Source organism: Simochromis diagramma, unplaced genomic scaffold (genome assembly GCF_900408965.1).
Source record: "Simochromis diagramma unplaced genomic scaffold, fSimDia1.1 OVJJ01000271.1, whole genome shotgun sequence".
Classification (NCBI taxonomy): domain Eukaryota; kingdom Metazoa; phylum Chordata; class Actinopteri; order Cichliformes; family Cichlidae; genus Simochromis; species Simochromis diagramma.
Genome location: NW_024386909.1, coordinates 1,144,565 through 1,167,213, shown reverse-complemented (window position 1 = coordinate 1,167,213; position 22,649 = coordinate 1,144,565). Strand labels below are relative to the sequence as shown.

The following is a 22,649-nucleotide window of genomic DNA, read 5'->3' as shown; positions in this document are numbered from 1 at the left end:
AAGGAAAGCATTTTAACAGGTACTTTGTTGCGTTGAAGGTGGGTAAACTGAAACACAGCGGTACCTTGTGTTTGTGTCTGACTGAACTCTAATGAAGTCTGCGTGGCTCGGAGCTTTCCCTTCATCGCTCCAGACTGAGATGCTGCCACACTCTCTGGGCCTTGAGAGCTTAGGGTTTCAACAAACATGGGGGTCATTACTGTGCTCCTGAAGCGCCAATTGGAATCGATCACATAGTCCTATAGAGTGAAATGAAAACATGATATTCACAAATCAGGCTTCTTAGTAACAAGCAAATAAAAAAAAAACCCAAAACAGATAAAGTTGTTTCTTCTTCTTCTTTTCTGTAAATGAATCCAAGAAACACAAACGCTGACCTGGAAGGTGCACTCGGACAGCGGATACTCAAACATGTTTCTTTTAAAGTCCGGACTCTGGCTCGTCATTTCCAGAAGCAGATTGGTGGCCAGGCTTAAAAAGCACCTCTCTATTTTGCAGGAGTACAGAGAACGGAGCACCATCAACATTCGCTCGAGGGTCGCAGTGGGGAGGCGCTTCTCCTGACTCCAGAAGTTACAAACATACAGCCTGAAAAGACGGAACGAGGAGTTCACAACATCAGAAGAGTCGACAAAAGATGAAATAAATTTAAAAAATACAAATATCCACTGTGGAAAGTATCTCATTATATTAGCATGGGGATAAAAAAGTCATATTGGGTGCTTACTGAAGGCCTTGATTTTCTTCTGACAAACCCTGAAGCAGTGTTTCTTTAGCAGCATTGAGAATTTCCAGTGAGGTGTTGTCTTCCATGCTTTCATCATCGCTGGAAGAAAAATAACATGTAACGTGAATAAAACGGTCAGACGATCCTACTGAAAAAAGACTGTACAAAGGCATTATGTGGGTCGAATCTGAAAACACTAATACCAATAAGGCAAACAAAAAATAGTAAACTATGATCTGGTTGAGGCTGGAAGCCAAAAAGCCTCACCCATAGTTGTCCTGGATCCACATTAGGATGTCGTACATCCGCTCTCTGCAGACTGGAGAAGGATGAGAGATGAAAGCCGTCACAGAGCCCAGCAGCTCTTGAAGCTCCACCGGCGTCAGACGGGGAATAATCTTGTGGATGATATCGAGGCATGCTCTCTGCCGTGCCCCATCCCTGGAAAGAGAAATGTGGAGGAACATGGTTCAGCACCTCTTAATTTACACTTTTAATTTTGTAAGATTTATTTTTGGCTTTTATTATTTTTATGACAAGAAAGAAGGGACAGAGAACAGGGAGAATAGCACACAGGACGGGTGGAGCTGAACCCAGGCATATAGATCACCTGCTAACCCACCCCACATTTATAGTTATTTAATTGATCACAAACTAAATTTAAAAAAATGCCCTGAATGTCAAATTCCCATTGATTCCGTATGGTTAATGCTTCCATCACCATTAAAGGATTTTACTTGCGCTAACACACATTCAAATGTTTGGCCCTGTTGGCGTGTATAAAAGAAGAAAACTCCACCACAGAGGCCCAATAGGGTTCTGTGATCATTTCTGACATTTTTGCAATGATGATGGTGGATATAATAATAAAAAAAGAGAACTAAACAGAGAGGCAGTAAGGAAGAACTCGCCTATGGTTCATCATCTGAATGAAGCCGGTGATCTTCAGCTGCAGGAAGATGTCTGGAATGACATCAGCACGGCTCAGAACGCACTCCAAGCAGTTAATCTTTAAGACGCCGTGCAGCTTTGGCAGGAGGAAGAACACATGATTCACAAACCTGAAAAATACAAAGAAAATAATGAAGACCAAAGCTTGGAAGGTAGCTTGATAATTACATTTAGAAAATTATACTAAAATAAATAAATAAATTCGCACTGTAAACTTACCGATCCATAAATGGAGGAAAATGCTTGGAGACTTTGTTCAAACAAATAATGAACTTATCATCCAGGTCTTTTTTCTTCAGATTTGTTATCTTACTTGTAGCAAGACTGAGAAGTTCTTGATGTTGCTAAGCAATAAAAACATTAAAAAATTAAGTCATACTTGTGAGGGAAAAACAACAATTCTTGCAATAAAACTGAAAAACGGATTTCAGTGATTTGAGAAGGATAACATAAGATAAACACTTAGACTCGTCAAAATAAATCTAACATGTGGTCGAGGCATAAATGAACCGAAACTAGAGAAAGTTCATACCTCGCCCATATCAGTCATACTCTTCAGGATGAGGCCGATAATTTCAGCAGCAGCCGAGTAGACTTCTTTATATCTTACATAGGACACGTTGGTGGTGAGAGACTGAATGTACCTGAAGGAGAAAAAAAGAAAGAGGACACCATACAGAAATCATATTTCTGCAGCACAGCAGTACATGAGCTACAACACACATATATACATGTGACTATAATGTCAGTGGCATAGTAGCTCATCTGGATCGCGATCCTTTTCACACATTACTGCTCGACAAATGTAACCCTGACCTTGAGCACAATTTGGTGAAGAACCATTATAACCTGTGATTGCTGTGAACTCTGGAAAGATCCAGGAGGATTTGCCAAAATACACCAAAGTCTGCCTTTCGCTTCCTGCTTGCTGATTTACGTGACTTCAACTTGCATCTTCCAACTTGCAACTTTTACCTCTCATATTCAATTCCGCACGACGCATCGTAGGCAGGGAGGTTGTTTGCCAAGATGATTCCCAGCAGCTGAAGCCCGACAGAGTTGTCTTTGCTGTTAGCGTCAGTGCCACAAAATCGCTCGTATATTAGACTGAGAAGGCAAGAAAAGAGAGAAAGCCAAGGACCACAGATCAGTTTCATTTTGTTAAAAACAAACAAAAAATAAACAAAAAACATGCAAGAAAAAAAAAATTTCCATTTATAATTTATGTTAATATGTTTGAGACCGCACAAAATTTTTAAATCAAATAAACAAAAGGATAAAATAATGCAGCATTTTTCCTACTTTTTATAACAACATAAGACATAATTAGAGTCGACAACAGACAACTTTACACAGGAACAACTCATCAGAAAGTGTTTATTCCTAAAGATTTCATTCTCTGTTCAGCACACCAGTGTTTATAACACATGGGGTGATCGTGGCTCAAGAGTTGGGAGTTCGTCTTGTAATCGGAAGGTTGCCGGTTCGAGCCCCGGCTCCGACAGTCTCGGTCGTTGTGTCCTTGGGCAACACACTTCACCCGTTGCCTACTGGTGGTGATCAGAGGGCCCGGTGGCGCCAGTGTCCAGCAGCCTCGCCTCTGTCAGTGCGCCCCAGGGTGGCTGTGGCTACAATGTAGCTTGCCATCACCAGTGTGTGAATGTGTGTGTGAATGGTTGTGTAAAGCGCTTTGGGGTCCTTAGGGACTAGTAAAGCGCTATACAAATACAGGCCATTTACCATGTTGGTAATTAAATGCAGATTTTTGATGTACATTGATAAGATGCCAGCAGCTTAAATATTGGTGACTGTTAAGTTTATCTAGACTTGATGTGATCTTGTGTGAGCACTACCTGTAAGGCACATGCAGACAGTCTTTCCAGCACTCTACCAGAGTGCGGATGATCTCCAGGTTGTGGCGGAAAACGGGCCTCTTAGAGTGAAAGCAGTGCTTCATCAGGAACTCCAGCAGCCGGTTGGCAAGGACTTCATCTCTGGGGTTACCCTTAGATTAAAAAAAAGAGAAGTTATCAATGATAAACTTTTATTATAAGAAATGTATCATATCATAGCAGATAACAAATGAGTAAAATACAATTTATGACTCTCCCATAGCGTTTTAACAAAAATAAATAAATAAATTAACTGAATCGCAGCTGATTTGGTGCCACGTTTTCACATTCATAAATTGGGCTATGACAAACTTTGGGTGTAGCCAGGCTTGTCCAGGATAGCACCGTAACCACCACATCCACCACCATAAAATGGATCCCCACTCCTCCAGTGTTTCCAGAGACAACAAGCTGTAGAAGTGGCCCAAGCCAGTACTTGGCATAAGGCCGAAACACCTGGAGAAAAAAAAGAAAAAACAAAATGAGTCGTACAACCTATTTTATTAACTAATTTCTATATTTGAAAGAATTAACTGAGGGACATCCACCTCCTCTGTGTTGATGATCAGCTTAGAGATGAAGAGTCGAATGTTCAGAGGTGTTGATGGATTTGCCAGTTTTCCATGTAGGAATTTCATCCATGGAGGAAGCTCACTGGGCACATTTCCCTGTTTTACAGAGCATTTGACACAAACTCCTCAGTAGTCATCATACATTCATAATATTCATTACAGAGATTAATTAGAGAGTTGTAATTACATGAAAATTTTTAGGATTTGAAGTAAACGTCAGACTTACTTAATCCTGTTATAAATAATGAAAACCTGCCGTACTTTGGCACTGACCTGTTCAGTTTTGGGGGTTATGTTGTTCCTTTGCATGTGCCCAATAAGAGCAGTCATGGTCGTCATGCATTCATGCTGGTTTAGCTCATCCATTTCTAGATCAACCATTGCATCATGGGACGGGCTCATCTCCTCTGTCTCCTAGATTTACAAACACGTTAGCAAACCTTCTTGATAACCATGAAACCAGAGCCATTTTGAAACAGCAAATGACTTATCCTTAACACTGGTTTCCATTGGGGCTTTCAAAAATGTTCAACTGGTTATACAATAGTCATTTTAAACTCCTGTGTTCTCATTTTAAAAGACAGAAAAAACTAACTCTTTTTGCAACAGCCTGCTTTTCTCCTTCTGGGTTTTGGGAACTGAAGGAAAAGCTTTGGACTCCTGTGGAAAAGTCAAACTGGCTCATCTCCTCGCTCAGGCTGCTGTCAGCCATGTATGACTGGGAGGACAGATAGACTGGAGCTTCTGTGGAAACCACAAATAAATCACAGAAACACACACCGTCAAGCTGCAGTAAGATACATTTATACGTCTGTGACAAACAGAAACACTTCTTACCTCCATTGTCTTCATTTACTTCTTTTCGAATCATAACGTATTTCTTTTTCCTCTCAAGTGGGACCTGCAATGTTTAAAAAAAATAAATTAATAAACCATGACTAAAACTAGCAGAAAAAAACAAAAAAAACAACAACACATACCTCAATTTCAATTGGAAAGTTGTAGGTCCTTTCAACATCAATAATGTTTTCAAGAATAAACTGATTCTGGAACAAAAGAAAACACCATCAGTAAGGTCCTGTGAAGTCACTAACCGTAAACTTTTTACCACTTTATATGAATTACAGAGTATCACAAGTAACAGTGTTTAAATGTCACCACTAGATGTCAGTAGAATGCAGATTATGGTCAACTGAGTTTTGTTTTCTTGCTCCTCCTAATTTAAGCACATAATCCCTGCTAAAGGATCGTGTGCGACAGGACAAACATGTTTTAGTCAGCCAGCAGGGATCAAAAGCACAAGCTGGAGTGTTTCTGTTTAATTCTAAATTTATCAGCATGCATCACTTTGTTGAAAGACACAATTACACACTAATCAGTGTGAGCACAATATCCAATTTTTCTATTAAATAAACTAAAAAAAAAAAAGTAGTTTGTACTGCATTGTACTAAACTACGCCGTCTGAGAGACGTTGGTGTATTTATACAAACGAAGCACTACCTTCTCAGGTTTCTCACTGAAGAGGAAGCCATGGTAGAATTTGGGCTCGCTGAAGCTGCAGCTGATGACGGCGATGGCGCAGTTGTACGAAGTGCAGTGATAGCGTCTCCGGAGTTCAAGGAACTGAGTCTCACCAGCCATGTTCTCAGTGAAGGCTTCAAAACACGACCTAATTGAAATAAAATGTATGTAATCATATATGACGAATGAATCACTTATTCATGAAATAAAAATGGAATTTAAGTGACCAAAGCGCTGGAGAGGCCTACTTGATCAAAGTCTTGGACATCTCGTTTCCCTCAGTTTTCTCAGAGCGACAGTAGGCTTGATTAATGCGGGACTCTTTTGAGTAAACCTCTTCTTTGGGAAGCCGTGAATACAAAAGCTCCATCAGCTTGTAGCAGCCATTCTTCTTCAGCAATTGGACCTCAAAGGCTGTCTCGCTTGACTGAAAGTGAGAAATGAATGATCATAGTTCAGGTTAAATAATAACAATGATACAAAAACAGAATGGGACAGAGTTTCTCGTCTTTCATTTGACAGGCAGTGGCCAGCACAACAACACAGGCATGTCAACAAATAAAAAGATGCACTAAATGGAATAAAACTGGGTTCATGCTTGATCAGAGTGACTCTTACAGAGGTGACAGAAAACCTTTCATGTCCAGTTGAATTAGCTCTGAATGCTGAATGTGTGCTCTGCTGCTAGACTCATGTCAGAAATTTGAAGATGAGGAACATTTCCTCTGGTTAACTGAAAAGAAATTGGGGAGACTGACAGAACATGAGACTCTCAGTAAAGCGAGTGCTTTACTGAGAGCCAATCCCATAGCAGGCACTCCTAATGTGACCAATACTGATCGTATTCTAACACTTTTAGGGAGGATGCTGCAACGTGATAACTGATGCCATCAACAACATCAATGCTGACAGCAATGTTCCTGCCAGCATTCCTGCCAAAATTAGCGGGGACTTCAGATTTTTCAGTTATTGTCCACAATTTACATCAGTGAAGAAAAATATCCAGTTAACTAGATCACTGTTAACAGTGTTCAGAGGCAAACCTTGGTGAATCGACTGAGCAGGAAAGAAATTATGTCAAAGACGTTTGTGATGAAGAAGTCATTCAGGGCCTTGGCGCTGCAGTGAGAGGCCAGAGGCAGCAGAACTCTCTCCATCATGGCCTGCAGCATGGAGCTCATCGGCACGTCACCTTGTTGAATCACCCCGTAAACTGTACACAGCAGCTGGAGCTGCCGCTCAACGCTTGCCCTAAACAGACATTGGCAAAAACATTGCACATAATGAAAGCAACTCATACAACTATATCTCCTTGTAGTGGAACAGTAAAGGTCTATAGAGTCACTGCTGTAATGTGGCTCTAACAAATTAAAAACTTTTGCCTACCGCTTGGTAGTTCTTTGGAAACAGGTTTGGAACTGGTCCTCCATGATGTGTTTTGTGTCTCGACACAAAATTCCCGCAAGTAGTTTGAGCAGGAGTGGGCTCTGAGAAAGCTCCAGGGCGTCCAGGAACTAAGAGATGGAAGATGTAGAGCTGATAGCTGCAATGGTCTAAATCAACAACCTCCAAAGCAAATTGTCAGTAAAACCATCCATCCATCTCCTTATATATATATATATATCCTCATGTATAACCAATCTTTTGTAGTCAGATCAAAGGGTATTTCACGCAGGCACGCACACTACTACTACTTTCTAAATCCCACTGTGTACCTTTCGGACACAGTCCATGTAGTTGTTGCGATGAAGGGAGCCCTTAGCAAACTCATCAGACTGCATGGGGAAGTGTGAAGCCACCAGGGTGTCGAGCGCTACCTGCAGCTCAGCTAGTGGCTCCTCTGGGAGTGTTGTGAAGAAGGGCAACACCAGCAGAGCCTGGCTCTGAAAAATTGATTGAGTTCAGCATAAAGTTTCACCGACTAGAAAATAACTTAATACATAAAACTGTCCCGTAACTTAAATAAAATCTGTTACTACCTTGAGATTCAGCGGCAGATTCATGTCAACCAGCAGCACAGTGAAAGTGGAAAACACCTGTCTGAATGCTTCATGTTTTATATCGGAGCAGACAGAGGAGTCAATCTGTTCAGAGAGAGAAATTCAATAAAATGAACTAAAATGAAAAGAAACACCAATATATCTGCACTATTACTATTACAAAGGTCTTAACATATTTTCACAGTTTTAGTTTATGGCTTTTTAGCAGGGGGCAGACAGCAGAGATAGATGATCCTCCTGATACCTGCAGAAGCTTGGAGAGCAGCAGGAGGATGGCAGTTTTGCTCTCTGGGGTGGAAGAATCTCCCTCCCACCATGACTGCAGGCTCATCCATCGTTTTAGCACCTCTTCAACCAGCTGCTTCCCCTGAGTCTTCCTCACCGATCGTTCTTTAAAGCTGTGGTCCAGCATGCCATTCAGCAACACGCTCACCTGAACACCAGAAAATAAAAATCAAGTTTGTAATGAGAAAACAAGAAGTTATCCGTCTTCAGATGCCCGTCGTTACAGTTTTATCGTAAACTAACTAAAAATGACAAGTACCATGCTGGGGTTTTGGGAAGAAGCTTTCATCAGGCGTGGCACTGTTGTGTTCAGACTTCTCAGCAGCTCAGTGTTGATGGTCGCCTGAAAAAGGCTGTAGAAGTACTCGCCATGCGAGAAGCTCAGGAAGTTGTGGCTGTGACTTCCAGACACGGGCACAGAAAGCATGATGGTGTTCAAGAGCAAATCTACCAACTGCTCGCTCTGCAAAGAAATAGCAATAATGCACAGCGTTAGAAAGCACTGTTACCTCAAACACTAGTTACCTTCACAGCAACACTGCTCAAAATGGGAATCTTATCAGTCCCAGTTTGCTTTTTAGTTCAGTGACTCAGTTTGATGTTTCACTAACACCAGATTGAGCAGCAACACTGACCTGCTGACTGAGAGAAAACGCAAGCTGAAGCAGACCATCTGCAACTCTCCTGGTGTTTACGTCTAAGGATGGAAGTGCCTTCCTTTCTTCTCCTGGTGCTATGCCTTTATACACCGTCATTAGAAGCTGGGATCCAAGTTTTTTGCCATAAGATGAATCCTTAAGGAACACACAAAAAGATCTTACGGCAGTGCATTCAGTAGAGATGATGCAGTACGTGTTATAAATAAATAATAAAATATCCAGGCAACCTTACTTTGGTTTAATGTTCATACCTGGCTGTGCAGGATGGAGCTGAGGAAGCCGGCTTTGTGAATTTGCTTACAGGAAGACAGAACCATTTCCATCTGGTCATGGTGGCTGAGAGTGCTGGAATGGTACAGGTCTACGTTGCACAAGCCCTCTACACTACAGTGTTCATTAAAGAAATTTAGGAGGAAAAAACCAAAACATTAGTGGTTTTGATAATTGCACCAGTGCTGCAGAGTCAAATTAAAGCCCTACGTATCTTTCTTTAACAAATAAGAGCACTCAACCTTTTACATGAGATTTTTGTCCTCAAGCTGCTTTCCAGACGACTGCAGTAAGGTGAGGCCAGCAGTGCTTTCAGTAGAGGAACACACACTTCTGGTAGGTTCTTCATTACCTCCACATCTGCCATGTTGAAGCCTACAGCGGACGGCTCGCAAACCACCATCGCAGTCAGCTCGAAAAAAACTGAGCATAAAAACTCTTGTTCCAGAGACTATGAATAAAAATAAGGACATGATGAGTAAAACTTTGAAATGGAAGAATCAGCACCAAGTTACTTATTGTCAGTTCTTGTAATTCAGCGATACCTTCCAAAGCTCCTTGTCTCCTTTGGCAAGAATCATTGTGGTGAACTCCAGCAGGCGGACAATGATGGTGCATTTGCTGTAGTTGTACTGCTCCACCTCTCTTGGGCTGAAGTGTGAGGTCTTCTCACCAAGTGGGAAACAGCTCTCTGCTGCTACCAGTTCATGAGTTGCCAGCTCCGTCAGAAAGAAATGCAGAGCTTTGAGAAACCTCGATTTGTCTTTTGAGCCTTGAACATCAAATAAGCAGAGATTAATTGGAATCACTGGAATCCACCAAACTGATGTAGAATTCATTTGATAATGTTATGCAGAGCAGTGAACTTGGAGAAACTTTGGCACAAATATAGACTTACTTAGAATGTACTGAGGCTTGATAATGTGTAGGCCGATGAAAGTGTTGTAGCAGTCCAGAACAGCCAGCAGGAGGTCCAGCCACTGCAGCGTGGCTCGGACACTGAAAGGGCTCGTCAGGTCCCTGAGTGTTGGTTGGGAGAGGAGACCTCCGCCCTCAAACTGTGACATCAGAAAGTCTGTGCCATGATCCTTCAGCATGCCATCCACCCACTGAGGTGGGGATTTCTTCCCTAAGTCACACACATTCAGGAATTTACTGACATGTTTGGCAGAAGTTCATTTAGAGTAGCAGGGTAGTTATTAAGCTAAACTGTAAATCTCAATTAATTTTTTTTAAGTGGGTTTTCTTTTTTTAATTTGCATGTGCCCATTTTAAATTTTCAGGTCACCTTTGCAAAAATTAAACTGTTGGTTCTCACCTGGGAGGAGGGGGATAAACTCATACAGGAGCTCCATGCATTTATGGCGACACTCAGTCTGAGGGCGGCCACATTGCTCCAAGAGCCATGAAACCACATCTGAGAGGCACAGCTTCTCATCGGGCGGAAAGCCTCTGAAAAAGAGCAAGAAAGAAAGAACAATATTTAAACTGTTTGAAATGTGCTAATTTTTATCCTTAATTATTCCATCGTTCTTTTGTTTTCATATGGAGACGAGTGGCAATGTTAGGTCACAGTGTGATATACTGCAAAATCGACATCATTGGACGTATAAATTGAATGCACATTTAATAAAAGCAAAGAAGTAGAAAGGATTTTCATTTTCACCATGGTACCAACCTTGGGATGCGTCTCTTTGCATTGTGGTGATTGAGACTGGGAGCCTTGTGTTTGATTATTCTTTTTAAATGGTCAATGGCACTGCCACACTGCTGCAATGTACCTGAGTATGAGGGAGTTGCAAGAAAAGCATCACAAATCCTAAAAGAAATACCCTTCAACATATTTGACCAAATATAAAAACACACTATACAAACTTTTTTGCATATTTTCTTGAAATATAATTCCTATAAATCAGTTTGTGCAAATTCAGGCATAAATAAATAAACAAATGTTTATGTTACATAATCTGTCTTTAATGAGAGAGGGAGAGGTTGATAATGACATGAAAATCCGAGTGCACAGTCTACAATGCTGATGTGACAATTACCCATAGATCGTTCATCTGAGTGTGCAAGAGCCAGACTTTCGACAAATATGACGAGAACCTCGAAGACAAACTGTTCCACCAATGAATTTTCCTCCCTGGAGAGAGACACAGATGACTGCATTCAGCACAGCATAATATCCCTAAATTCAAAGGACCCAGTTAATGGCCATGGTCACAATTTAGAGGGTAAAATGCGAGTAGACAGACAGAATTCCTTTCCACCTGAATTGTCTGTAGATGCTATTGAATGCTAAGGCAGCACCAAGTCTTTTGAAGCCATTGGGGTGGAGAGCCAAGCTGTAGATGCGCTTAAACAAAGACTTCATGTTGGTGGGACTCCTCTCCTGCTGCTTGGGGGTGGTTTGCTTGATAGACCATTTGACAAACTCTTCAATGCAGCGGCCACAGAAGTCTCTGAGAGTGCTGTCCATTGGGTCGACCACGCCGTCCTGAAGAGAGCAAACCATGTGAGGCTTAAACTATTACAGAGAAACAGCTCCTGTGTGACCAATGATGGAAAGGGAATAAAGGGAAACGACTCAAAAACTGTGTTTAACCTAGAACTGTAGTATTCAAACGCTTACCAGGATGGCCTCAAGAACAGCAACTGTGTCCTGGCTCTCAAACTTCTTGTTATTTGTGAACCAGTGAATGAGCTGCATAACCAGTGGTTCAAACAGCTGTCTGGTTACCTAGCAAAGAAATCCAGAAAGAAAAAAGTCAGGGTCTAAACAAGGCAGTGAGCAAGTGTGCTTAATGTTTAGTTCTGTTTCTTCAATTTTTTTTATTTATTTCTATCACAGCAATTTATAAAGTAGCTTGGATGAGATGTTCTATGTTGCCTGTACAGATCATCCACCACGTCATCTCCATATAGCTGTAAATATGTTGTTCAGCATGATTTATTTATTTAAATGGACAAATCTCAGTTGGTGGCACTCAGCAGGACAGAGCTGGTGTTTGCTACACCTGCCTGTTTAAAGGCACATGCACTTCTCATTAAACACACACCAAAAATCTTTCTTTGCTCTCATAAAGAATTTGTAATCTTTTAGAAATTCTCTGATTTCTTTAGAGGACTTATTAGCCAACATCTCAATTACCATTAAGACAGTTTGATGGGGAAAAAATACCATACCATAAATTTATATAGCACTTTAAAAAAACACGACACATGGCCGACCAAAGTGCTGTAAAGCATAAATATAAAAAATACAATAAGAATAATAAATACAATAAATAAATAACAATAAAATAACAGTGTCAGTTACCCACTGAGTCAAAGGATAGGGAATAAAAATGAGTTTTTAATCTGGATTTAAAAACCAGCACTGATGTAGATTGCTTAACGTGAAGAGGAAGATCATTGCAAAGCTTCAGGGCCACAATAGCGAACGCTCGGTCTCATCTAAGTTTCAGCCGTGATTTAGGGACTGCTCAGCTGACTGGAGTGAGCGAGGGGGGACATAGGGCTTCAGCAGATCAGACAGTTATACAGGTGCCAGACCATTTAAGGATTTAAAAACCAGTAAAAGGATTTTAAAATAGATCGTAAATTCAATTGGAAGCCAGTGTAAGGCGGCCAGAACCAGAGTAATATGCTCAAATTTTCTTTTACCATTTAAAAACATGCCGCAGCATTCTGCACCAGTTGCAGTGCCCTGGCCAACCCCTATTAAAAGGGAGTTGCAGTAATCCAAGCGTGAGGTTATAAAAGCATGGATGACAGTTTCCAAGTCGCGTCTGGAAAGAAAAGGCTTAACCTTTGACAGACATCTGAGGTAATAGAATCAAGATTTCACCACCCCATTTATGTGGCCATCAAAACTAACAGCAGTGTCGATTGTTACCCCAAGACTAGTAACCAAGCTCTTCAGGTGAGGGGTACCAGAGGAAAAATTGCTTCTGTTTTACGTTCATTAAAATTTTTAAAAATTTAGGGCGATCCATGACTTAACAATCGCTAAGACAATCAAGCAGGAGTCCAATCGAGGAGCTATCAGAGTGACTAAAAGGTAGATAAAGCTGGCAATCGTCAGCATATAGATGAAATGAAATACCTGATCAACATCGCAAGCCAGACGTAGTAGGACAGGAAACAGTCGTTTGTGTAGCTTGTACATAGGTGGCAATGTATTCTCTCCTTCAGCCATCTGGGCACTCTTCCCAACCATGTAGACCACCATGCTGTGGAGCAGCTCACAAGCTGCTACCTACATCAAAGACAGGGAGTAATTCTGAGCAAAGTGGATGTTGATAAGTGTGACTCACAGAATTTTCTTTTTTTAAACTCCAAGTGATGGTAAATAGACTGGCAACATAGTGCTTTTCTACTCTGAGCCCTCAAAGCATTTTATACAACTAATTCATTCACCCAATCACGCAAGCACATTTTCTAAGTTGTTAAGTGCTTACTATCTAACATTCATACACATTCCCACTCCGATGGATGTATCGGAGAGCAACATGGGTGTAGTATCTTGCCATGTTCAAAAACGACTGTTAGAGGACTTACTTTAGTTTGTCTGTCACTTGTGGAAAGAGCCAGCTCACTGATCCGAGGCAAAAATGGGTCGAGGAAGATGACCGGCTTCATATCCTTGAATGGCACTGCAAAGCTGAGTCTTTTCTCAGTATCCCAAGACACAAATTTCTTCATCATTTCTTCTGAGGAGACCACTAAATGCCAGAGCAGAGGCTTATGTTAACAGAAATACATCACAATAACAAATCGATGTAAAATAGAGTAGAATATTTAAAAAAAAAAAAACTTTAAAAAGGGTTGGTTTTAGAAATCCTTACCAGTTACAAGGTTTCTATTTAACTTTCCTCCCAAGTGACCGAGTAGCTTCACCACCCTCAGCCTCACCTTGACAAGAGGAGCATCTTCCTACAAACAAAGGTTAATATTAAGTTTTTGGACTCGTTGCTAAATAAAAAGTAGTTCAATGTTATTGATCGTGACTGTTGTGTTTTGCATTTGTACAAAAAATGGAAACACACAATAACACTGAATTGTGCATTAATCTGGCTGTGTAGTGACTACAACTGATATGGTGGTTGACACATAAATAAAAACAGAAACGTCTTAATTAGGAGTTTTTGTTATAACAATGAGACTTCTCCTTCATTATGAGTATTGCATGAGCAAGTTGCTTCTAATCAATTACCATAGAAAGCTGGTCGGATTTCTTCAGAAGCCTGCTCATCACCCTGCTGTATCCTCTGTCACTTTTTGAAGACAAAGACGATATCACCTCCCAGTTGCTCTCATCTTTGTCTAAAGTAAACAACAACAGATTTACACTTTTTGTTTATGATATGTCCAACTGACCAGCTGTGATTTAGCTCAGCTATCATCCTTCTTACTGTCAGTGGAGGAGGTTTTCAGGTATCCGTCCAGAAGAGGAAGGACACTGGTGTAGCAGGGCTGCATCGTCTTCAGAGGAATGTGTGAGGACCAGTCCTCAAGAGCATCTAAGGCTGCGTTGGCCAAAGGAATGTGGCTCAGGCCTAATTTCAGAGCAGTCTAGACCCATTTACAAGTACACACAGACACATATAAGTCTTCAGAATCAGGTAGCACATATGGTAAAAATTACAATTAATGAAAAGAAAAATTAAACCAGAGCTTTCCCACTTTGGTTGTTTATCCTCTTAGCCCTATCAGGGAAATATAGAAAACTTACTGACACCATTAAACAAGGTGCAAAGGTAAACTGGCTTTTATTAATTAATTTATTTTCATTTTCACTTTTCTTAATAAAAAAGCGGCTCTAAAAGCAGTTTAGAGCCAAAAAAAAAGCCAAGCTATTCAGCTAGGCTAACTGTTTAGCTTTTATTATTACATTTATTAATTCAGCATAAATTCAATTGTTGACACTAATAACTACTATTTAATAAACATATTCAAAATATTTATCTAAAATTTTCCGATATTTTATAGTAAATAAACATTTTTAGCAACCAATTTACCTGATACATTTTAGCTAACGTTTGCCTGACAGCTAGCTTGCTAAGTACTTTGCTTGTAGTCGCACTTACTTGGGCACCTGCTGTTAAATGTCACTGGGTTGAGATTTATACTCAACTGGTTATTTGTTTATTTTGTAATTAAGCTAGTTCTGAATATTCCTACAGCCTCTCAACTATCACTGCAGCTGAACATTAGTGTACATTAGCGTTTTTGCACAGAAATATATCATTAGAAATATATCATGGAGCAAAAAAAAAAGAAGAAAAGAATCCCACCTCAAGAGCAGGACAATAGGCCTTGATGTCCAGAGCTACAATGTTGTGGTGCAATGAGAGGACAAAAGTCAAGCAGGATGCCAGGAGCTCATCTTTGTACTGCTTCATTCTGACACACACCTAGCCAGAAAAAAATGTCACATAAATACATAAAAACATACACTTTAAATTCCACAGTACAGCTCTATTTCACTTTATAGTAGCAGAAAGCATGTTTACAACATTCCTGCAAAAGCGCTGTAATGAGAAGCTACCTCTTTTCCAAACTTGGAGAAGAGTGCAAAACAAGCAGTTTTCACAGAGTCACTCTGGGGGGATGTCGAGTTTCTCAGTCCAACTCCCTGTTCAAAGGCAGATATGTATTATATTATGTATTTAATGGAAACACTTACGATGAACAAGCCTCACCGGCTACATAGAATCTTAATGATAAACAAATTTATTTGATTTATAAGACATGATGAAACACAACTTGATATTCTTGCTTCATGAGCAGCTGGCAAAATTCATTTTTCAAATATCCCAAAAATAAAAAACCTACCTGGTAGTACTTTATTCTCTTGGCAATTTTCATGGTGACAGAAAGCAGCTTGTAAAAGCCACTGACAAGAGGATTTCTTATGGAGTGGAGGATGAGCTCATGACTTAGGGGATACATCCAAGAGTGAAAATACTCCATGTGTTTATTCAGCAACAACTCACTGTGGAAGCAGGGGAAAAAAAAGTTTTCACTCCAGTTGTGAAACAAAATATGGGTGGCTGTTTCTTATATTATAATGTGATGTAAACCAGTGTCCAAGGTGGAAGACAGTGGAAACTGGGGCATAAAAAAATGCATAGATCAGCTGTACTTGGCCAAATTCACACTAGTGGGAAAAGCACATATAAAAAGAATCCCACACAGTTCCGCTCCCATGTGGAAAAAGTGGAAAGTTCTGTCTCAGTTACCTGCAGAAGTCCACCAGATTGATAAAGGCGGTGAAGTCTTTGACCTTATTGGGGAGCAGGTGAGCAGTGGGGTCGGACGAGGGCAGGATGTGGGCTGCATCATCTGGAGCCTGGTCAACACAGAGATAAGTGGCAGGTGATGAAGGTCAACCAGCAGAAACGCTTTTGAAAAACTAAATGTGCTCTGTTTAAACTGATGCTAATAAAAATACCCTGTGCATCTGCCAACTCCCATGTATGGGTCAATGAAGAAAAATACATAAAAACGTAACATTAGCGTGAGACCCTACCTCCTCTCCTGTTGTTACTTTTTGCACTGACAAGTCCAGTTTTTCCACGATACGCAGAATCGACTTCACCAACTCATCATACAGGAGACGGCTCAAAGACCCGAGAGCTGCATTCTGACTTTCAAACGCTCCATCCAAAAAACCTGAATCCTGCAGAGGACGGCACAAGTGAGGAAGTGAATGAAATGTGCTGCTTTCCAAATGGCTTTTCATTTATGACATTTTATAGCCACAAAGCATGTTTTTAACCATTGAGAGCACATAGAACATATGTCAGGATCAACTACACCTGAATATTAAAAACAGTGAACACATGAGGCCTTCAAAGGACGTCTGCATAATTTTAGCTACTGACTTTAAAGACTCCTTGCAGTTTAACAGCAGAACATAGACTTTTCTATAGATATGTAAATGCTGTTTCAAGATTACACAGCTAAATAATATGTAATGTGTAATATGCATTTTAACAGGCAAGTAAGAACATAAATGTACCTTCAACCGATCGCAGTCTAAAAGGTTTTTATACAGAGCAAGGTAGTCGTGACTAGCTGGAACTTTCCACTTCCCAGTGCGAACTTGGGAAGACTCGGAGGAACTGCTTGATGTGTCCTGCAAGATGATGGAGAAATGTACTTTATTAGAACAATAAGGAAATAATTCCACACCAAAAAAGCCTTCAAGTTATTACAAACTGTACACATTTGTGTAAAAAGAAAAGTCTGACCTCAGAAAGCGTGAGAGGTTTTGAGCAGACGCGGATCAAGCCTTGGTGAACTGAAAAAGAGGCAAAGATAAGTGTCCTGTCCTCCAGTGAAGCATTTAAACAGCCATGAATAAATAACAGACGTTAATAAAGGGTTAAGGGTGTTTGAAGCAGGTCCAGTGTGCTCATGATCCACTCACCCACAGAGCTAATGAAACTCCATAGAACGGGTCCTTTAGAAGCGATGGCCACCAGCACCTTAAGGATGGACCTGGTGCAAGCAATCTGCATTCTCTCGCTGTACTGAGGGAAGCTGTCGATCTGCACCACAAGGAGGCGCTCTAGCAGTGGTGTATATACCTCTGGAATCTGGGGTCATTGAAACAAACAGGAGATTACAGTCCAACGTTATTTGCTGTTATTTAACTTAACGTCAAAGTAAACTGCAACAGAATATATACCTTGTCCAGGTGAATAAGAACACTGGCTATCGAGTCCAGAAAGCTGGGCAGCTGGTAGAAGCTGTCATCCTCCCCGTCGGACTCTGTCAGGTACATCTGCTTACAGCGCTGAATCAGCTCGGTGTACATCAAGTCTACGTCCTGGGGGCAAACCTTCTTGCATGGCTATAAAAAAAACAAAGAAACAAAAAAAAAACACTCATTTCGAGCAACATTGTGTTGGACTCCATCAGAGTAGCTTTGCATGATTCACAGTTCAAAATAATCCCTATCTATCTCACACTGGGCCTCGGTGCACACAAGTCCGCTTTAAGCATACCCTACAACCGGGAACAACTGACTATTTGAAAGCAATGTACAGATCTGTTTTAGTTTACAACAATTCATTCATATGGACAGACTTTATCTACTTGTTACTCAAATGATTTGCATTTACTACTGCTATCACAGGAGACAGACGTACCGCTGCAAAGTATCCATATCCTCGTATGGCAATCGACAGCTCTTTGTATGTCGAGTCCATGGTCTTAATGATGCTGCAGAACTTCTGCATGAAGAACTTCAGCTTGGTTTTATGCTCCTCGATATTGTCAGCCACCAACAATGCAACCTGACAAATAATCACAAAAAGCATCAAAATATTTAGACTCTTAACCTCAGCGTGCATGTGCAGAGACATGCCACTGATTTTATTTAGCGTGTATCCAAGGTTAGTCCGGCTGTGCCTTTGCAGCTATGACTTGAAGTGTTTCACCTGTTTGAGGAAGGCCTCAAGTGCATAGTAACTCGTCTTCTTCATTTCCCCATTGATGTGTCCACAGAGTTTGGACATGACTTCAAATAAAGGTTTGTAGTGGTCCATGAGGCAGCTGCTGAACTGGGATGCATGTCTGGCGAGCAACCTGAGGCCGGCTGTTAAAGAAACAGATCAACGAAAGATTACTTTTTAAAAGTTTTATCATTAGTTTGCCAAAAAAAAAAAAAAAAATCACAAGACTTACCAAACGTGACTGCATATCGAGTCATGTCCATCTGTATAAAAAAAAGATAAAGTTTATAGAAACATAACAAAAATTTAAAATATTGATGAAAATGCACTCTCTGAATTACCTGGGGACTGATTGACTTTAAGGTGTACTGAAAGATTTCCTTGGATGTTGCTGGGTCTGCAAATCAGGAACAATTACAAGTAATAAATAGTTCTTATGACTCTAAGCTGAAACAGGTGAGCACTCACCTTCTTCCATGGTTTTAGTGAAGTTGACCATTAGGGCAGTGATTCCTCTCAGACATCCAGCAACCACTAAAAGCTTGGGTTCCTTTGTTGAAGAGGTCATCTGCAAAAAACAAAGATGAAACCAGCTGGTGCTGTCATGCTCATCAGACAGTCTTTTTTTGTTTTCTTTTAGCATTTAGTTAATCACAACTTTTCCATCATTCTTCTGTATGAATGCTCCGTACCTGATCTTTCAGTTCTCCTAGGTAAGCCCTGTAGAGTTTGTCTGAGCTGTTGACCATCTCACTGGGATGAACTTCTGCAAGAACTCCCAGCAACTCATAGACTTTTCCGAGGACTATAAAAAAGGTAACAAATAATAATTAATAAATGAATAAATTAATCAGAACCCTTTTCATCTTTTTTACTTCCTTTTTTTTTATTTATTTATTAAAGTGGCACTCGCCTGAATCTGGCAGTCTGCTCTTCCCACACAGCTCGCTGTAATATTTGTCAAATATTTTTGTGATTCTAAAGTTTGCAGCAACACTGGAAGCCTTTGTAGTTTGGAGAACCTAATGAGACATATTAACAAGGATGATCTTTAAGAAGAACAAAAGTAAAAGTCCAGTTTTAAATCTTTTAAATTCTAAAGTCCATTAAAGAACAAACATTGCAAGATCACAGGAATTTAAAAATCTGTTTTTAATGGATCTCTTCCTCAGGTCTGAGGGCAGTTCCTGGAGTCTAACTAGAAACCAACCTTAATAAGGAGCTCCAGCACTGGGGTCCTGCATTTGGCTCCTTTGTCTTTTGTGTACACGATGATGCATGTGTCCTTAAAAGGCACAGAATTACCAAAACATTTACACATATAAAAGCAAATCTGTACTAGTAACAGTGCTGATGTAGTTATACCTGTCCTCTCACCGGTCACAGCCCTGTCTTTACCATGTAACACACAATAAAGACATGTAAAAAAAATAAATAAATAATGGAAAAGAATACTTACCCTTATGTCAGTGGCGTAAGTCTTTTCCCAACCTTTGAGCGTTGGTGAGACTTTGTCCAAGAACTTCTCCAAAAAAAACAGGATTTCAATCCGAGTGTCCCGCAGCTGGAAAACAGATATATCAGCCAACAGGAGAACTTAACACTTACTTACATAGTTGTTTACCATAGTTCGAGAAACCCACCTCATCCAAAGCCAGGGACTTCTTGAGAAAGGTAAGCAACCCATAGTCTTCCGAGAACAATAAAGATGTCTGCAGTGCTGGATGCCATAAAAAAGATTTAAAAAAAGACGGATTAAGAAATCTTAGTACTTTTTTCATCTGTGCAATTTTAAATGTTCTGCTACAGACCAACAGAGCAGGTACTGGGACAAACATGGTTGTTAAACTTTGGTAGGATGCTGACAGATGACCAGGGTTTAACATTGCGCTTGTTTTCTAGTAATATTAGCGATCTGTGTTGAGTACTGTTGGAACAAAAGAGTTAAAGCCCCCCCCTGAGGAATAAAGAGCAATGGAGGGAATCTGTGGTTGCATCGACATCCTGCAGACTTCTGATCTGTGCTGCAAAACTACTGATTTTTTGTGCTTTTATAACATTTAAAACCGTTATTACTATTATTTATTCAACAATAAATATTTGCATTTAAGCTGTAATGCACCTTGAAACTTTCCTTATCATCAAAGAATCACGTGTGTTCTTCTTTGTTGTGTTTCGACTGAACGTTACCTCCCACCAGTTTTGGCGGAAGAGCTTGCATCAAATTGATTGATTAAAAAAAGTTATCGATGTTACTAATGAATATTGTCTGCACGACGAACACATCAGTACCATCTAAAAAAAAAAAACCCAAAACCCTTATCTTTCAATAGATTTGACGATGATCTGCAACAGAAGCCCCAGAAAGATAAAATTGCCGTATTGTTAAAGGAGGCTGGGAAGGACAGTAAAGCGAGCGTTTAATGGAGTTTTTGTCTTACCGAGTTCATTCTCGGTTGCTGTTACCATGCACTCCTGTACCAGATCACCGATAATATCGTGAGATTTTAAAGCTGCCGCTCTAGTGTCTTCGTCCGAAAGTGATTCGTGAAGTTTCAGAAGCAGCCCTTGGATTCCTCCTGCAGCGCTGCTGTGGGAAGACATAGCTGGAGTGATGGCTTAAGCTAGCATTAGCAAAATAGATGTGGATTTATCTGGTAAGCCCGCAAACAGAGAACACGTGTTCTTCTAACTAGCTAAACACTGAACATTTCAGACTGTCAGCACACAGCCATTCAGTCCCAAATCCTTCGCATCAGGAAGAATCACATTAGCATGTAAGCTGCGTGTGTTTCAAAATAAAGGCCCCGAAAATAAAAATGGTACACAGGGTGACCGAGTGTATATTTAATGCCTATAAAGTGACAGGGGTAATATTACACTGTAAACAGACGTTACTATTTAGAGAAGAATTTCACTGTAGTTCCATTCATCTGCTTGTGAAATTTTAATTTTGTAAGATTTGTTTTGAAGGTCTCTACCGGATCAAATACTACAAATATTTGCATATTAGGAAAGCGACAGAAGTATAAATCTATTCTTTTTTCTATTTTTATTTTCTATTTATATCTACCTTGGAATTAACGCGTTTAATCGTTACTTAGGGTTTACTTTGAAGTGATTACCGGAAACGTACCGATATTATTGTGTCTGCTTTAACGCTACGTCATACGCGAAACACTGACCTCTAGTGGTCACAATATGCTTTACATAATCAACTAGTAAAGAATTTATCTTGAAATGCTTTTTTTTAAACATTTTTTAATGCTGTTCTGTTTGCTTTGGACTAGACAGAAAACAGAGACATACATTTCAGGAAAATTAACTTATATTCTTAACTTATTAACCTATATTTTTATATTGACAGACCTGACTGAGGAAGAATAAAGTAGTCGTGGTAAGCCAAGCACATGACCACTTTAAGATGACAAAGCAACAAGGTGATATATACCAGTTTTTAAATTGTGTTGATAGGCCACGTAGCCGTGTTTTCTCCTCAATAGTTTCGTAGGTTTACTGTCTAAGGACAGCGCTAGCAAGCACTCTGCTTATGACCCCCAAAAAATAAAACAAATAACTGCCCGTTTGTGTTGGTGGAAAAATGCACCATGTCAACCAATCAAAAAATGATATGGCAACATGACATTTGGTAGTTTAGGAGTGACGGCGAGAGAGAGAGACAGAAAGAAAGAAAGAAAGACAGCAGAAAAAGAGAGAGAGCGAGTTTTGAACAAATATTGATCATGATTATGTATTCTGGTAAATGTCATGTAAAAGTATTTAGCAGAAGTATCACAGGATTTAAATGGGATCCTCAATTTCACCACTAGAGGGCAGTGAATACCAATGATATTACACCCATCATTAGCGCGCGCGCGCGTGTGTGTGTGTGTGTGTGTGTGTGTGTGTGTTGGCAAAAGGCTCATAAAACAACTAGCTTAAGTGGCAACATTCCACATTTTTGAGACACGAGGGTGGGGTTTTTCTTTCTTTTTTTGAAACTGATGTTTGATATTGTTATGGGCCACAGAGGTCACATTGTGCCTGACTGTCTCAAAGGCTCTGTGGGTCTTGTGGTTTGTGATTGGCCCTAGGCAATGCTCTATATCCCAGTGCGATAGAGAGTGACCTGAGAAACTGATTTTTCAATCATCTACTGACGGGGAGCTTAAAACAAGTGAAACGGTAAGAAAAATGTTTTAAAGTTCAGTCCACTGCACAGCATCAGAATATCATTCAACCTCTGTCAGATTAGTTTCCTAAGAATTCTGCTACTGACCAGCTGGGCGACGGCATTAATC

At 40.2% G+C, this 22,649-nt stretch overlaps 1 protein-coding gene across 2 annotated transcripts in view; it reads right to left on the bottom strand.

Annotated features, from left to right (window-relative positions):
• prkdc (protein kinase, DNA-activated, catalytic subunit) overlaps positions 1-21,141 on the bottom strand; it is a 31,422-nt gene extending 10,281 nt beyond the window's left edge. For both annotated transcript variants that reach the window (XM_040036245.1, XM_040036246.1), the window contains exons 1-58: positions 20,790-21,141; positions 19,992-20,068; positions 19,808-19,912; positions 19,559-19,633; positions 19,262-19,370; positions 19,041-19,153; positions 18,817-18,916; positions 18,690-18,745; positions 18,581-18,611; positions 18,334-18,491; positions 18,043-18,189; positions 17,580-17,744; positions 17,319-17,487; positions 17,140-17,189; positions 16,908-17,024; positions 16,416-16,565; positions 16,126-16,235; positions 15,719-15,878; positions 15,432-15,518; positions 15,178-15,297; positions 14,296-14,455; positions 14,097-14,206; positions 13,729-13,816; positions 13,442-13,605; positions 12,987-13,139; positions 11,511-11,618; positions 11,149-11,375; positions 10,927-11,021; positions 10,557-10,659; positions 10,197-10,330; positions 9,777-10,007; positions 9,424-9,650; positions 9,121-9,329; positions 8,860-8,992; positions 8,585-8,743; positions 8,209-8,412; positions 7,909-8,097; positions 7,644-7,748; positions 7,380-7,547; positions 7,051-7,178; positions 6,708-6,915; positions 5,913-6,091; positions 5,644-5,812; positions 5,123-5,188; positions 4,980-5,043; positions 4,738-4,886; positions 4,416-4,556; positions 4,119-4,238; positions 3,883-4,026; positions 3,532-3,683; positions 2,654-2,785; positions 2,211-2,322; positions 1,898-2,022; positions 1,639-1,788; positions 995-1,168; positions 728-826; positions 378-588; positions 65-239 (exon numbers count right to left, since the gene is read on the bottom strand). In XM_040036245.1, the coding sequence (XP_039892179.1) occupies positions 65-239; positions 378-588; positions 728-826; positions 995-1,168; positions 1,639-1,788; positions 1,898-2,022; positions 2,211-2,322; positions 2,654-2,785; positions 3,532-3,683; positions 3,883-4,026; positions 4,119-4,238; positions 4,416-4,556; positions 4,738-4,886; positions 4,980-5,043; positions 5,123-5,188; positions 5,644-5,812; positions 5,913-6,091; positions 6,708-6,915; positions 7,051-7,178; positions 7,380-7,547; positions 7,644-7,748; positions 7,909-8,097; positions 8,209-8,412; positions 8,585-8,743; positions 8,860-8,992; positions 9,121-9,329; positions 9,424-9,650; positions 9,777-10,007; positions 10,197-10,330; positions 10,557-10,659; positions 10,927-11,021; positions 11,149-11,375; positions 11,511-11,618; positions 12,987-13,139; positions 13,442-13,605; positions 13,729-13,816; positions 14,097-14,206; positions 14,296-14,455; positions 15,178-15,297; positions 15,432-15,518; positions 15,719-15,878; positions 16,126-16,235; positions 16,416-16,565; positions 16,908-17,024; positions 17,140-17,189; positions 17,319-17,487; positions 17,580-17,744; positions 18,043-18,189; positions 18,334-18,491; positions 18,581-18,611; positions 18,690-18,745; positions 18,817-18,916; positions 19,041-19,153; positions 19,262-19,370; positions 19,559-19,633; positions 19,808-19,912; positions 19,992-20,068; positions 20,790-20,952 (7,927 nt within the window). In that variant the 5' untranslated portion in view covers positions 20,953-21,141. The remainder of the gene's footprint in view (positions 1-64; positions 240-377; positions 589-727; positions 827-994; positions 1,169-1,638; positions 1,789-1,897; positions 2,023-2,210; positions 2,323-2,653; positions 2,786-3,531; positions 3,684-3,882; positions 4,027-4,118; positions 4,239-4,415; positions 4,557-4,737; positions 4,887-4,979; positions 5,044-5,122; positions 5,189-5,643; positions 5,813-5,912; positions 6,092-6,707; positions 6,916-7,050; positions 7,179-7,379; positions 7,548-7,643; positions 7,749-7,908; positions 8,098-8,208; positions 8,413-8,584; positions 8,744-8,859; positions 8,993-9,120; positions 9,330-9,423; positions 9,651-9,776; positions 10,008-10,196; positions 10,331-10,556; positions 10,660-10,926; positions 11,022-11,148; positions 11,376-11,510; positions 11,619-12,986; positions 13,140-13,441; positions 13,606-13,728; positions 13,817-14,096; positions 14,207-14,295; positions 14,456-15,177; positions 15,298-15,431; positions 15,519-15,718; positions 15,879-16,125; positions 16,236-16,415; positions 16,566-16,907; positions 17,025-17,139; positions 17,190-17,318; positions 17,488-17,579; positions 17,745-18,042; positions 18,190-18,333; positions 18,492-18,580; positions 18,612-18,689; positions 18,746-18,816; positions 18,917-19,040; positions 19,154-19,261; positions 19,371-19,558; positions 19,634-19,807; positions 19,913-19,991; positions 20,069-20,789) is intronic.
• Between the last annotated feature and the right edge of the window lie 1,508 nt (positions 21,142-22,649).